The sequence below is a fragment of the Lynx rufus genome, unplaced genomic scaffold (assembly GCF_022079265.1).
Source record: "Lynx rufus isolate CCGP_SWC_20201006 ecotype Redwood Valley unplaced genomic scaffold, mLynRuf1.p SCAF_2, whole genome shotgun sequence".
In the NCBI taxonomy this organism is placed as follows: domain Eukaryota; kingdom Metazoa; phylum Chordata; class Mammalia; order Carnivora; family Felidae; genus Lynx; species Lynx rufus.
In genome coordinates, this window is record NW_025814834.1 from 18639399 (window position 1) to 18655587 (window position 16189).

Genomic DNA, 16189 nt, shown 5'->3' on the forward strand with positions numbered 1-16189 from the left:
CACAGCCATTGACTCACCTGGGAAGATTGTGCCAGGATTACTTGTCCTGCTGGGCCAAGGGCCAGGAGTTAAAGGAGCATACAGCACCACACTCTTCCTCCCCTTACTTGGGGGCCCAAAACAGAAGGAGGGTTAGAATTGGGGAGTAGGGCTTGGGGGCTTCTGTGAGTCCCTTCTGAAATCTGGGTGTTATATTTACTTTTTCATATTGGCAGCTGGAAGGGGAAGCCCATCCCAGCTCGGCATTGTTGTCTAACATGGTTAATCAGATCCTATAATCCTGCTGTGGAAATATTGGGCCTCACTCAAAACAATAGAGACCAAGAATATTGTGGTTAAACTTCAACCAACTGCCTCCCTGGCCTGTTTGCCTAACCCCTACCCCCCTCTCCCAGGCCAGAGTCCTCCTCGCTTTATGGACCCCTGATAGGATCGACAGCCGGTCAGAAATCGGTGACAGGAGAAGAGAGAATGGAGTAGGAGAAGGGTAATCCTGACTAGCCCTCCATCCTGTTCTTCCCCTCCCACCCAGGCCTTGAAGGGTGAGCAGGGTGGTGAGCAGAGTTGGAGCTAGGGTGGGGGGGGGGAGCCCTGCAGGGTCTGGGTCTAGGGTCAGGGGTCAAGAGCAGTACTGTTGGGGGTCCTGGGAGGGGGTAAAGAGATCCCATATTCAAGACAAAAAGACGGCTGCCACATGAGGAGGAAAGACTGCCAGTTTCATTTATGACTGCTGCCTGGCACTACCAGAACACAGAGCAAAACCAGTGGGTCCTTGTCGTGTATGGAAGGACCAGGGAGGCCCCGGGTGGGGGAAGAGGAATTGGTAACAAGTATGTCTGTTTCACTAGTAACTTGATATAACAGCAATGTAAATAGTAATAGTCTGATGATGTATGGAGGTGACACTGATACCCCAACTTGAGTGGTTTTCTGCCACTCAGAAACGTTGCCCTTCACGTTGCTGTCTTTAATAAGTACCAGTTCAGTGTGGCAGGATAATTTACACGATTAGAAGAGTAGAACAGAAGGAACAGGTAACCTGTACAATGGCATTTGGAATCAAAAAGAAGACGGAGTGTCTGGATTGTGCTAAAGGGAAAACTAGCAGAGTGATACATTCAGCAAAATGCAGAGGACGTTCCTCTTGCAGACACTAGAGCACCTGGCTGGAGAAACGGCCAACTGCGAGTTCGTACTTGGCCGTCATGCACCCAGGGTGCACTGGGCACGAGTCACAGCCACCCTGGTTACAGAGGTGTCACCAGGGAGGTGAAGTACAGGGAGGCCCCAGCTCCAGCACCTTGGACTATTGAACGGTCAAAGTGTATGTGCATTTTTAGGATTTGAAGAATGAAAACAGAACCGTGCCAAATGAAACTATATTTAATCTGCTCACGTAGGGTGAGGGTGAAGCAATACCAGAGAGCATTTGCTGTTTCTCACCGATGGTGCCATGTGATAATTCAGGGATGGCCATGGCTCCTGTGGGTCAGTCACCAAAACCATTTTGGGTTTTTTTTATTTTTATTATTTTTTAAAGTTTATTTTTGACAGAGAGAGAGAGAGATAGAGCATGAGTGGGGGAGGAGCAGAGAGAGGGAGACACAGAATCTGAAGCAGGTTCCAGGCTCTGAGTTGTCAGTACAGAGCTCGACGCGGGGCTCAAACTCACAGACCACAAGATCATGACCTGAGCCAAAGTTGGATGCTCAACCGACTGAGCCACCTAGGCGCCCCTCACCAAAACCATTTTGAAGCAGAAACCACTTGGTGGAAGCTGACCTTACCACCAGAAAGACATCTGGAAAATAGTTCTTTGGAATGAGAATCTAAGACATACGTAAGCTTCTGGATAAGAATCTTAAAAACACCTCGGGGCGCCTGGGTGGCTCGGTCGGTTAAGCATCCGACTTCGGCTCAGGTCATGATCTCACAGTCCGTGAGTTCGAGCCCCGCGTCGGGCTCTGTGCTGACAGCTCAGAGCCTGGAGCCTGTTTCAGATTCTGTGTCTCCCTCTCTCTCTGCCCCTCCCCTGTTCATGCTCTGTCTCTCTCTGTCTCAAAAATAAATAAACGTTAAAAAAAATTAAAAAAAAAAAAAGAATCTTAAAAACACCTTAATGGCCATCATCAAATGGAGTTGAAGCAGGTTATGAAATGGATGTCAAAATGATCTGAAGATGACGGGAAACATTTCGACAGTTGAGTAACTTGGACAACCAGTGTGGGAAGAATTCAATGGCAAGAAAGATCCCTAATGGAAGCTCCAGAAAATTCTGACCAGGAAGGGGGATGTAAGGAGCCAGGTTGGTGGGTTAAACCTTGTGCTGTACATAGACTTGAACTATAAATGGGGAAGTCCAACAGGGAAGCTTCAGATCATCACAAAGGAATTCAAAGAAAGGCACAGGTTTGTAGGGAATGTGTCAGGAATGAAACAGAAAAACCCATATCCAACAAGAAACAAATACAATTAAATTTTTTTTCAACGTTTTTATTTATTTTTGGGACAGAGAGAGACAGAGCATGAACGGGGGAGGGGCAGAGAGAGAGGGAGACACAGAATCGGAAACAGGCTCCAGGCTCTGAGCCATCAGCCCAGAACCCTACGCGGGGCTTGAACTCACGGACCGTGAGATCGTGACCTGGCTGAAGTCGGACGCTTAACCGACTGTGCCACCCAGGCGCCCCGGAAACAAATACAATTAAATGTGAATTAATTCAAATCCTGTACATACTGAGAGCTTACACATCAGCACCCCCACCAACAGGGCCACGAAGACATATCTTCTGTTTTCAAGAAGTCTGCAATCCCAAGATGATAGTTAAAAGATAGATTTTTTTCCCAACTGTATAAAGTAGAAAGCGAGAGCCATGCCTATGTCTGTTTTAAAAAGTTTAAAAGAATCCTATGTATAAATACTGTTTTGTTCCCTGATTTTATTTTTACTTGACTATGTTGTGTCCATATCTACATGTCAAACACAAATCTCTTTAAAGGGCAAATTATCTTCATTATGAGCTATATAAAAAGTTTGAAAATCATACTCGTGGTCAGCAAGCAGAAAGCCAACCTATTCCATTTTCCCCAGCTTCGTCTTCCATCATACTCGTCTCTTTGCTATTTCTTTAATATGCAAGTACGTTAGGCCTTTGCTCTATGCCTTTTTCTCTGCCCAGAATGTTCTTCCCCTAGATATCCTCTTGGTTGAAGACCTCACCTCTTTCAGGTCTTGGCTCAAGTCACACCTCAATGAGATCTCCACTCACCGCCCCACTTACCAGAACCTGCCTCCCAGCCTCACACCCTCCCCGCAAGGTGGCTGCCCTCCCAATCCTATCCTTCCCTTTTTTACAGTTTGTGCTCATAGGGCTTCGGGTCCCCTTCTAACACATTATGCATTTTCCTGATTTTTACATTATCTTTAATTGGTCTCCCTAATGCCTCCCCACTAGACTAAAGCTCCATCAGGGCAGGAATCTTTTTTTTTTGTTTTTCGGGTTCTGTCACATCCCATGCATCTTGTGCAGTGTTTGGCACTTAATAGGTGCTCAAAAATATTTATGAGTGGATATATGAAGAAAGAGGATCACACACACACACACACACACACACACACACCCTCCACACTGGCAGTATCTTGAAGCGATTTTCGAAATTTGTAGACACAAGTTACTGTAATATTTTTTGTTTACAGCAACCAGTAGTAAGGCAAGAGTGGTGGTTAAATGCCATTTTGTTAGCTAGGACCATAATGGAATGATGTCATTTTGCAGAAACTAGGAATACAAGTTATTAAAAGTAAGGGACAGGATACCTTCTTGCTTTCTTTGGCTATACATCTCCAGAATCCTTAGGATGCTATACGTACCAAGAGAGACTGGTGAGAGGGTGTGGGTGGACCAATCCAGACCCTGTTACAGAAAGCTGAGGAGCATGGCTTGAGTATTAAAGATTAGTACCCTCCCCTTTACTGACCATTCATTGAACTAGTATTTTCCAAGACTCTCTTTAAGCAACTAATTTCTTTCCTAATAGAGATGCTGGGGTGGAAATAAAGCGCATTAGTATTAGTAAACATGTTACTAACCATACACAAAAAATATATTTGTATATATGTCTTTTTGTCTATAAGAGTTTCCCACAATCTTTAGTTTCTGATTTGAGGGCAAAAACTCTTCTATGTAACAATCTGGCTACTTTTTCCTACCTTTTCAAAGTCATCAAAACAAGATCTTTAATGCCTGAATCTCTCTGAAGTGCCTTGTAATGAGCTTATTGTTAGGGCAAAGGTAACTTGACATTCCCATTTCTAATCAATAGCCAGCTTTCAAAGCATTTGAGTGGCTCTAATTGGATCTCCAAATGTGTTCTGGACTAATCTGAGGCTTGAAAGACAGCCTGCTTCCATTTCTGAATATGGGCCAAATTTGGTGGAGTTGCTAACCTCTTAAAAAAATCAACAGAGGGAAATCTGGCTGGCTCAGTTGGTGGAATGTGAGACTCTTGATCTTGGGATTGTGAGTTCAACCCCCACATTGAGCATAGAGCCTACTTTAAAAAAATAAAGAATTAAAAAATCAACAGTAGAGAGTCACCTAGGTGGCTCAGTCAGTTGAGCATCCAACTCTTGATTTCGGCTCAGGTCATGATCTCATGGGATTGAGCCCTGAGTCAGGCTCTGTGCTGAGTGTGGAGCCTGCTTGGGATTCTCTCTCTCTCTCTCTCTCTCTCTCTCTCTCTCTCCCTCTCTCTCTCTCTCTCTCAAAAATCAACAGAAGTGAGAGTGATCACAACCAGCTGGGGAAATGGTAAATTAAAGAGTATGAGGTCTTAAAAACAAAAGAGTCCCCTAGATTTGGAGAGAAAATGAGTGACCTGAACAGAGGTCAACAACCCAGCACGCTTGCCCTAGGAATCACTTACAAAGAAATGGGGTCATTATGGAGTCAAAATGGCCTGGATTCCAACTCCAACTCGCTCACTTACAAGCTCTGAACCTCAGTTCCTCATCCATAAAGTGAAAATAATGGTGTCAATTTCATAAGGCTTTTGTGAAGGTTACATCAGATAACACTGGGGTTTCCCCCTTTACTAGATCATCCAGGTTGGGTTTTCATTATCACTGGCGCCATCATCTTTGCTTGGGCCACTGCCCGTCACTGAGAATCCCCTTCATTCTTTTCAGGCATTCCTTTCCCTCCTTCAAAACTGATTTCTTCCAAGAGGTCTAACCCCATCATCAGATGGAATTGAAGCACATATGAAACGGATATCAAAATGACCTAAAGATGGGGGCATCTTGGTGGCTTAGTCAGTTAATTGTCCAACTCTTGATTTGGGCTCAGGTCAAGATCTCCAGGTTCATGAGTTTGAGCCCCATGTTGGGCTCTGCACTGACTGTCCGGAGACTACTTGGGATTTTCTCTCTCTCTTCCTCTCTCTCTGCTCCTCCCCCTTTCCCTCTGAAAGTAAACCAATAAACTTAAAAAAAATCTAAAGATGATGGAAAATATTTCAACAGTTAAGTAACTTGGACAACTAGTGGGAAGAATTCAATGGGAAGAAAGATCCCAGGCTAATCTCTTCTTAATTCCATATCCTTCTAGGCCAAGTTCATCTTATCTACTAACCTATCTAGCTTACTATATATGCATTATTCTGTACTCACTCATAAATGGCATTCACAGCTTTGCAACTGTCTTTTATTTTCATGATTTATTTTTAAGGTTAAATAGTGAATTTCTTGAGGACAACTGCGTTTTTTTACTTTCTGTTTGTATTCTGTATCCTTACGCACCTATCACACTACTGTTCACAAGATAGATGCTCACTAATAGAAAGGATCCTCCTAATCCCACTACTGTCTTGGGGCACACATGTATGAGCAACCTGTTGTATATTATTCCCCCGAGACGGGTGATAGGAATCATAGAACCACTGCTGCTAGTGAGCCCAGTGGAGGATAAAAAACAAATTACACATAAGCTTTGTACTTCACAGCTTATATTTTTAACCCTCGCAACAACCCTACGAGGTAAGTGATAATATTTTCGCCTTATAGATGAGAAAACTAAAATTTAGAGAAGTCAAGTGACTTGCCCAAGGCCACAAAGGTAGAAGGTATCAGGGCGCCTGGGTGGCGCAGTCGGTTAAGCGTCCGACTTCAGCCAGGTCACGATCTCGCGGTCCGTGAGTTCGAGCCCCGCGTAGGGCTCTGGGCTGATGGCTCAGAGCCTGGAGCCTGTTTCCGATTCTGTGTCTCCCTCTCTCTCTGCCTCTCCCCCGTTCATGCTCTGTCTCTCTCTGTCCCAAAAATAAATAAAAAACGTTGAAAAAAAATTAAAAAAAAAAAAGGTAGAAGGTATCAAAGACCATGTTCAGGCATAGATCTGACAACTCCAGGCCTAGAGCTCTTTCTATGAGCCAAAGCTGCTGTGCTCCGAGTCACTGGAAGATATTTGACTAACTGCATTCCAGCAACCTGTCTGGTGGTGGCTCAGCACCCATGGATTTAGAGCAGGACTGATCTGGCCAAGTGGCAGGATAAAGAGAAAAAAGATTAGTTGATTACAGAAGTATGGACCAGCACAGTATGTATGCATGTATTTGTCTGTAGATATACACATATCTGTATACACATGCACACACATATGAATATATGACTATAAGTACACTTTATTTGAACTATGTAGTGTTCAAATCAAGATTGAGTAAATATACTAACATAGTAGTCTAATAAACAGATATTTAATGATCAGGTTCTATGGTATATTTTCTTCCCCCCATTTTCTTTCCACCTATTTTTCCAACGTTTACTCTAGTGTGCAAAAGCTGAATCATATTATCCAAAGAAATAGATCTTACTTTGCTCTCTTCAAAATAGAGATGATTGAGGGTAGAAGGGGTCTAGAGGCGGGAGAAGAAAAGTGATTTTACCAAGAGGCCCAGGACTCAGATGTCAGGTGAGCCCCCCCCCCCCGCCACCGATCAGACTCTATCACTGCTGCTCAAACTCCAGGCCATTGGTGCCCCCAGAGTGGCACACCTCAGTTCTCCAGGTTTACTGCCGCAGGAGCCTGGAAGTGACTAGAAAAAGAACTAGGCTTTGTTTGATAGGTCTAATGGATTAGCCCAGCTCAAAATCTACCCTACAGCTACTAAACAGCTAAGAATATAGGCAGGCAAGAAATGACCCAAGGTTTCAGGCCCCAATTTGGATTCAAAATGCTCCAGGGTCACTGCCCTGGAAATTATGATGCTTCCAGTTCTGCCCTCTTCTCCCCCTTCCTGCACTGAATGAGACTGGACTCACGCAGATCTAAATTTGAGATTCAGATCTTGAACCATCAGGGGTCCTGAGGGGGAAAAAAAAAAGTATAAGTTTGGAATGAAAAAGCTCCAGAGTTCAAATCTTGACTGGGGGACCACAGGCAAGTTACTGTACTCGTACAGCCTTGGAGTTGTAGATTTGTAAAATGAGAATAGTAATTGCTGTGTACAGAGGGTTATTGTGAAGATTGTACTAAGTGCTTAAAGTACCTGTTATAGAGGAAAGACTTCATAAGTGTTATGTTCTTCTCCCAGAACACACCCTGATCACTGCTCCAAAGTTAGCCAGGCCCAGGAGGGGCTAGACTTGGTGGAACGCTATCTAAACCAACGAGGTCACACTGCTGTCGGACCACCCCTGATGCCAAGCGGTCTTAGCACTGCTCTAATGCTGATTTGACACGGATCAGATCTTTACCAGAGATTTGCATTCAACGGGATCACAGTTTAAGAAGAGAAATGAGAGAAAGAATGGCAACGTTAATAAATGGTTACAAGTTAGAGCCCCTAAAATAATCTTAAATTGTCTTTTACTCGGAGAAAAGAAGATTGAAAGTGAATTTAAAGAACTCTTCAGGACTGTGCACATGGGATAATAAGCAGGATAATTACCCTAATTTCTAAGACCAGAAGAAGAGGAAAGGAGTCGAATTTGCATTAGAGAGGGAGGAAGAAAGACTGAAATTAAGGCAAAACTTCTCTAGAAGATTATTATAACACACTGCAATAGATGACCCTGGGAACCTATGGGATTATCTTCTTTTGAGCTCCCTAAGAAGAGCCCTCCCCTCCCCCGTTTGCCTGGATTGGGAGAGGCACTGACCTGGTCTGCTCCAGAAATCTGAGCAGTAGAGAGGGAGGCGGGTGGGGAATAGTGCCGGAATAGTTTTTGAACCCTGGAAAAGGTAACTTAAAGCTCTTTGAGAGCTCAAGGAAAAGAAACAATGTTGGAGAGACCTGTGACTGGGAGACATAGAATTCAAATACTGAGGAAGGAAGAGACCCAAAGTGGAGAACATGGGGGGCAGGATGGTAGGGGGTCGGGGAGGAAAAAAGAAACAATCCACTGTGTTTCCAAGTGACATGCCACACTCTCCTCCTGGTGGCATCATCCTAACTTCCCTTCTGTGGGCCTCAGTTGCCTTTTCTGTAAACGAAGTGCTTGGATTAAGCACTATCATAGGTCCCCATCTAATTCCGAACTTATGTTCACAAAATCGATCCAGAGAAAACGTGAGGACATCTGTGAAAAGCCACCACAGCTCAAAACCCAGGAAAGAGGGCCAATGAACCGATGCATAGGTGAGAGCTGGGGCTCTGGGGTCAGACCCCCGTAGAGGGTAGAGGATTTGAATTTTCTCTCTGCTCCCCAGCCAGAAGCTAGTTGTTTATCTTCTCTGAGCTTCAAAATCTTCATTTGTAAAACGGGAATGAGAGCTCAACTGAGGTTGTGAGTTTGAATTAGATAATGCAAGTAGCATACTTAGTATAATCATATGGAAGAGCTCCCATGTACCAGGCACGTAAGAATCAACAAAGTGGTACTTAACTGGGTCAGTATTCTTGGAATGAAAAAAATGTTTAAATCTTTCTATTTCTCATTCTTTTATTTCTATCTCTATTGAATCGGTAGACTATACTGCGACCAAATCATATAATTTGTTGTGATGGCGGCATTTGTTTTCAACATCCTTGCCCTTTCTTGTTTTAGCAGAATAAATCCTAATTCATTCAGCTTTCCTGAGTGGCATATCAAAATAAACACACCGTCCGTGTTTACTTCTCTAGCTGCCTCTACGTATTCTCTATGGTTTTGAATTTGTAAAGTAGAATTAACAGAGGAATTGTGTAGCAGCCCTTGCACGCCAGCAGCTGTGAGTCGTTGTTGCGGTTCTCAGCAAGCCCCTGCCCCCCCAACCCCAGACCCGCGCTGCCGGGTCTTTAACGTGGTCAGTTCCTCCAGCTGATGTCATCATTTAGCTGCTCTTCTCCACACCTTGGCCCATCCCTTTGTAACTTCATTTTGCTCTTTTTTTTAATAGTGTTTCCAACTGAAAAGAAAAAACAAAACCCACCAAAAAGCCCGATTTGACTCTTCATGAGGCTGGGTGCCCCACTCCCAGCTTCACACCCGGTGGCCGTGGGATGTGCACCGGGTTGATACAGAATTCAGTCCACCACGCTGAGAGGGCGCGTCTCCCGGGCCAGGGTGGGGCACCAGGTTAGGGGCGGCCTCCCGTCTTCTGGCTTTACTTCCCCGCAGGGGACACCGTAGGCGGCTGTGCGGTCCGGCCACTGCCCCCCGCCCCTCGCGTCCGGCCGCGCCGTGGGTTGCGGTCTCTGTGGGGGTGGCAGCTCCTGTCCGGGAGGTTTGCGCCTGGCGGGGCACCCCGGAGCCGCGGGGAGCCCAGAGGCGAGGCCCAGGCGGGGTGGGGCGCGTCCGGGCGGGGAGGGCGAACTCAGGCAGTGCAGGGGGCGCCGAGGGCAGCGGGCGGGCGGACGCGGCGGAGGAGCGAGCGGGACGAGGGCTGGCTGGTGCCGGGGCCGCCCGCCCGAGGGGGAGGAGGCTGTGCCGCCCTTGCTGCAGGTTCGCTGTCGAGCGCACAGGAGGCAGGGACATGGGTAGGGTGCGGTCTGCGCGGGGCCCGAGCCCGGATCTCTTCCATTTCCCCTCTCACTCGGCCCCGAGCTGCGCCGCAGACGGCAGCAGCTCCCGCTCCGCCAGAGCCGCCTGACCGCCGGGCCGGGGTGCTAACCGCGGGGCCCGCCAGCCCGCCGGCCCGGCCAGCCCAGCCCAGCCCGGCGGCCCGCAGCCCCGCCGCCCGCCGCCCCCCGCCGCCGCCGCGTTGCCAAAACAAACGGGCCGGCCTATTTATTGGCGGCCGGCGAGCCGGGCAGCTCAGAGTCGAGGCGCCGAGGGGGACAGCGCGCCGCCACCAGCCAGGGCCCCGGGCCCCCGCCCCGCACCTGAGTCCCGCCGGCCCTGCGCCGCGCCGCGCAGCCCATGGCGCCCCCACCTGGAGCCCCCCGGAGCCAGCCGGACGCCTGAGCCCCCGCAGCGCGCCCGTCGACTCGCCCACCCACCAGCCCACCAGGCGCCCTCGCCCGCCCCTCGCCCGGGCTCCCCTGCCATGTCTCCCGCCCGGCTCCGGCCCCGACTGCGGTTCTGCCTGCTCCTGCTGCTGCTGCTGGTGCCGGCGGCGCGGGGCTGCGGGCCGGGCCGGGTGGTGGGCAGCCGGAGGCGGCCGCCGCGCAAGCTCGTGCCGCTCGCCTACAAGCAGTTCAGCCCCAACGTGCCGGAGAAGACGCTGGGCGCCAGCGGGCGCTATGAAGGCAAGATCGCGCGCAGCTCGGAGCGCTTCAAGGAGCTCACCCCCAACTACAATCCCGACATCATCTTCAAGGACGAGGAGAACACGGGCGCCGACCGCCTCATGACCCAGGTGAGCGCGACCCGCCCTCGCAGGGCGCCGCCGCTGAAGCACCGCCACCTGCCCGGCCCTCCCCGCCCCCCTGGCACCTTTTCTCGACTGGCTGGCACGCCCCCTGGCACCTGCCCCTCTCGCCAAGCCCAGCCGCCTGCTGCCCAAGATGGGCCGGCCAGGGGTCCCGGCGGCAGTGCGGACACCCGCGGACCCGCCGGAGGTGGGAGAAGAGCGCCCCACTGCCAAGCGCCACGGCCGAGCCTGGTGGCGGCAGCCCCACTGCCCCAGAGCGCCGGCAGCTGAGCTCAGACTCGGCACCCGGAGGTACCTCGACCCGGCCGCCTCCCGCGCCTTCGGGACCCACGCAGTCCCTCCTGGCCTAACCTTCCGCACCGCTGCGCCCCTCTCCATTCGGCACCCCTGAGGGCGAAGAAGCTGCGGGCGCAGAGGGCCGTTCCTCCCCGCGCGCTCTTGGTTCGCTGCGCTGCCCTCTCTGGAGCGGCGTTCCCCACCCCACCCCAACCCCCCCCCCTCCCGGGTCTGGGGTTAGGGACAGCCGGGAAGAGCTGAGCCGGGAGGCGGAGGTGGGAAAGGGAACTTGCCCGGCGAGCCCACGTGTCTGTCCCGGAGAGCTGAGCCGCGCCGCTGCGGTTAAGGGTGGGGTGCCGAGAACTTCGGGCTCTGGGACCGAACTTGGGGGACCCCTGGGCTTGGTGGCAGGGACGGGGAGTGTTGAAAGAGAAGAGCTAGGATGCCGGGAGAGGGAGGGAGCAGAACTAACGCTAGCTAGTTTCCGCAAGCTCCAAACAGGACCCGCTCAACCCAGGCACTGGGGAGCAGACTTTCTTCCCTGCATCTGGGGTCCCAAGGGGTCAGAAACCTACGTCCCCTTCCTCGGTGGTCTCCCGGGGCTTCCCCCGCATGCAGGCAGCCTGCTCCCTAGGTGCTTTGGGAAGAACAGCTCCACCACAGCCCTCAGCCTGCGCCCTGGCGCCGGGGCTGGCCGGCCGGTGTCGGGGCCGAAGGTTGGCTGGTGGCCGGGCCGGGCCGGGCGCCGAGGAATGCAGATAAGGATCCGGGCCACGGGCTGGGCAATCATTGACAGCGCTCCCCAGCTCTGGACCCGGGGGAGGGGGAGAGGGGCGGGGAGCAGGGGCCCACGGGGCCGACTTAGCTGGAGGGGGGGGGGCGGCTAGAAGCCTGGAGGCAAGGAGCACACGGAGCTCCCTTCCTGGGCAGTGTGCTCCCCAGCTAGGCTGCTCGCCCAGAGGACGGCCAGGCCTTGGGCTGTAGCCGCTGTTGGCTCCTGGGAGACCGAGTCCAAGGGTCTGTGGGGCCCCCTTTGTGCGGGATGGGGGTAGGTTGAGACATGGGCTGTCCACATTTGGCGGCGCCTCGCACCCGAGTCACGGACTGTGAAAGGGCCGGCTCTCCCGCAGTCCCCTCCCCCCAGCCAACTGCAGGGTCCTTTGGGCTGCAGGCACGCGGGGAGTCATCACAGACCGTCGATCTCTCTCCTCCTTCCCGCAAGGCGCGGCTCTACTCCCACCCCGTGTGAGACAGAGCGTGGAGCCGGCTCGCTGAGATCAGAGGCTCGGTTTCTCCAGCCCTTTCCCTGATAGGGGCGGCGCAGAGGTGCTGAAGGCTCTGGACTGAGGGAGAACCTTGCCTGGGATTATCAGCCTTGCGTGCGCCCCTTGCTGCGGGGGACGCTCCGCGTCGCCCTCCATCTGGCCCGGCTGGGCGCTAGCATTTCCACAGGCTTCTGGTTTCCAGGCTTCTGCATCCTCGGATTGGGTGTGGGTCACTCTTGGATCTTAAGTCCCAGCAGGAATACTCTGTGGCGCTGGAGAGATCCAGGCGGCCCGGGATTCCCCTCCCAACACGCCCCCACGTTGCTGGGGCGCTCTGCACCTGCCGCGCCTCCAGACGAGTCGGGGGGCCTCAGCCCTGAGGCTACGGTGACACCTACTGGGCACCTCCGGCCTTGCACGCCTAGCAGGCCAGCCGCAGGCGGTCGGCTCCGCTACCACCCCCACCCTGCGGGCAGAGGGTGGTTTCTGGCCTTCAGGTGCCTTGGTGGGACAGAGGGACTGGGCGCGGGAAAAGGGTAGCCGGGTCTGTGGAGGGATCGGTACCCCGATCTGAGGGGAAAGAGCGTGGGAGGGAGGGACCACTTATCAGAGGAGGTCGCCCCAAGGGTGCACCTCCCAACGCGCCCTCCAGATTTGTGGCGCCACCGTGCGGTCCAGGTCCCTGGAGCAGCCAGACGCTAGAAGGGAAAGAAGCAAGTTAGGGCTCTCTGTTCCTAAAAGAGAGGGACAGAACAACCTCCCTGGTTTCCTAACTCCAGCGGATGCTCTGGGAGAGGCCGGGGGCGAGGCCGCGCCTCCACCTGCACGCAGGCCGGCATCTCCCCCTAACTCTGCTGGCTTTCCGCTCCTAGCGCTGCAAGGACCGCCTGAACTCGCTGGCCATCTCCGTGATGAACCAGTGGCCCGGCGTGAAGCTGAGGGTGACTGAAGGCTGGGATGAGGACGGTCACCACTCTGAGGAGTCGCTGCACTATGAGGGCCGCGCGGTGGACATTACCACTTCGGACCGCGACCGCAATAAGTACGGACTGCTGGCGCGCTTGGCAGTGGAGGCCGGCTTCGACTGGGTGTATTATGAGTCCAAGGCCCACGTGCACTGCTCCGTCAAGTCCGGTGAGCCGCTGCCTGGGGGCTGGGCCCGGGGCCGGGGCCGCAGGGCATGGGCAGGCACAGGGCTCACTGCTGCCCAGAAGGTGAAGAGGCCCGCCAGGGGATGGAGGCGGGGACCCCAGGGAAGAGGACGTCCGCCTCGCTCCCCACTGCTGCTTGTGACCACCTGCTCACCCCCTGCCTGGTAGTGTCATGGCAGGAGCCTAGGGAGACAGGGCCCTGTCCCAGCACTGCTGGGGGCCGACCTCGCGGTCCACAGTCCAGAGCCTGCAGCAGGAGGTGCAAGACAGAGCAAGCTGGACAGATGGAGGAAGCCAGGCTGGGACAGAGATGGCTTTCCCACTCAGATGACTCAGAATGGAGGCGGGCGGTGGGGCCAGGGGCCAAGGGCCAGCTTATGCCCAGACACCAGCATGCCTCACCAGGAGCCGGGAGCCCAGAGACTCAGAACCCACGGCCCTGCTGCAGGTCAGGCCCTTCAGGGCACTTTGTACGCTCCTCCAGGGGGTGCAGGCATCCCCAACCTCTCCCTCAGGGCCCTGAAGCTGGACAGTTTGGGGCAAAGCCAGCCACGAGGGGCAGAATAAACAGTGGACTCAATAAAATGGATTTTCCCAGATTGGCCGCCTTGTTGATCCGAATGGGCAGGCATTGGGGCCTTGCCCCTCCCTCAGATCTTGTCAGCATCCCTGTCACCTACACTGAACCTGATCACGGATGCTTCAGATGGTTCCCGTGTGACTGCCAGTCTGGTTCCACCTGGCTTCGGGCACAGCCCTCCATGCTGGCACCACGTAGCAGTCACACCTGAAGACCTGGCACATGAGACCAGGCCCACTGCTTACTATTCCCGAGCCCACCTGGGCACACTGTGGTGACCCACCCCCATCCTCCCCTCCAGCACTTTCCTGCCAATTGTATCTACTTCAAGTCACGTCCACCCTTCACCTGCGAACACTGGCCCGACACCAGCTCCCCGAGTGGCCACTTCCGTCATTATTCCCACCCACAACACTGCTCACCATCCCGCCCACCAATGCCACCGTGTCCTGTCCCCGCACAAGGACCCAGCACATGAACTGAAGACGGTGACTTTACCCTTGCCACTGAGTCATGCCCTGGCCTGACCACTCACTCTGAGGCTCCCCAGAAGTCTATAGCTGCCCACCGCTGGCCCTCCTCTCACTTCTATATGGACTCCAAGGGCCAGCTCTGGGACAGAACTCGGGGTGTCAGCCTGAGAGTGCAATTTTTGGGGAGTGTCTGAGCAAGGAGTGAGAAATGACAGGACATCCAGACCCCAGAGGAGCTAAGTGCCTTCTCCACGAGACTGTAGCTTTCGAGTTTCAAGTCACAGCTGACCACCACCTGGCTCAGTTCACCCCTGATCTCTCTGCTCCACAACATTGCTTCACAGCGAGCAGACAGGGGCTTGGCCTGGGCTTCAGCAGGGCCCTTTCCTTCTCACTCATGGGTCTTGGAGCCACAATATGCTCCTCTCACTGGCAAAGGATTAGACGGGGGAGGAGGACAGATCACATCGTGGGTTGGGGTGTATTCAAGGCTGCACGGGAAGGGGGGAGCAGAGCCAGAATATGGTGATGGGAGGGCTCTTTGGGAGCGAGAGGAGCTCTGGGGAGGGGTGCCGTGACACAGCAGTAACACCTTCATGTCCCTTCTTCCCACAGAGCACTCTGCTGCGGCCAAGACAGGTGGCTGCTTTCCTGCTGGAGCCCAGGTGCGCCTAGAGAGCGGGGCACGTGTGGCCTTGTCAGCTGTGAGACCCGGAGACCGGGTGCTGGCCATGGGGGAGGATGGGAACCCCACCTTCAGTGACGTGCTCATTTTCCTGGATCGCGAGCCAGACAGGCTGAGGGCCTTCCGGGTCATCGAGACCCAGGACCCCCCGCGCCGCCTGGCACTCACGCCCGCCCACCTGCTCTTCACCGCCAATAATCACACAGAACCAGCGGCCCACTTCCGGGCCACATTTGCCAGCCAAGTGCAGCCTGGCCAGTACGTGCTGGTGGCCGGGGTGCCGGGCCTGCAACCTGCCCGAGTGGCAGCCGTCTCCACACACGTGGCCCTGGGGGCCTATGCCCCACTAACAAGGCATGGGACGCTGGTGGTGGAGGATGTGGTGGCCTCCTGCTTCGCGGCCGTGGCTGACCACCGTCTGGCTCAGTTGGCCTTCTGGCCCCTGCGACTGTTTCACAGCTTGGCGTGGGGCAGCTGGACCCCGGGGGAGGGTGTGCACTGGTACCCCCAGCTGCTCTACCGCCTGGGGCGGCTCTTGTTGGAAGAGGGCAGCTTCCACTCGCTGGGCATGGCTGGGCCAGGGAGCTGAGAAGACCCCTTCACTGCCCTCCTGCAGCTGCCTAACGTGGTCCAAAGGCCTTCCCGCCGAGAGGACACTGGCCCTGAAAGGGACCCGAGTGGGGGGCACTGGTTCCCACCATCTCCTCTTTCACAGACACACCATGGAGACTTGACTGGGCAATGCCAGTGTTGACCACCCCACCTCGATGTAGGGACAGAGCTACAAGCTAAGCTGGTTGGGAGGGAGTGGTCTATCTTTCTATTCTAGAGACCTCTTGAGGCTGGCACAGTGGATTCCCCCACCTGGCCAGCTCTCACTTCGATTTTTCATACCTGCCTCCCCCAATGGGGAGGGCCCATTCCATCTGTCTGAGGCCCCTCGTAGGTGGGCTTGCACCTCAGTCGATG

The 16189-nt window shown here is 53.6% G+C and overlaps 1 protein-coding gene across 1 annotated transcript; it reads left to right on the forward strand.

Moving 5' to 3' along the window:
• The first annotated feature begins 10355 nt into the window (after positions 1 to 10355).
• Positions 10356 to 15809, forward strand: IHH (Indian hedgehog signaling molecule). Its single transcript, XM_047082182.1, has 3 exons — positions 10356 to 10775; positions 13204 to 13465; positions 15151 to 15809. Exons 1-3 carry the CDS (start codon positions 10464 to 10466, stop codon positions 15807 to 15809), a joined length of 1233 nt encoding a protein of 410 aa, XP_046938138.1. The 5' UTR covers positions 10356 to 10463.
• Positions 15810 to 16189: the final 380 nt, after the last annotated feature.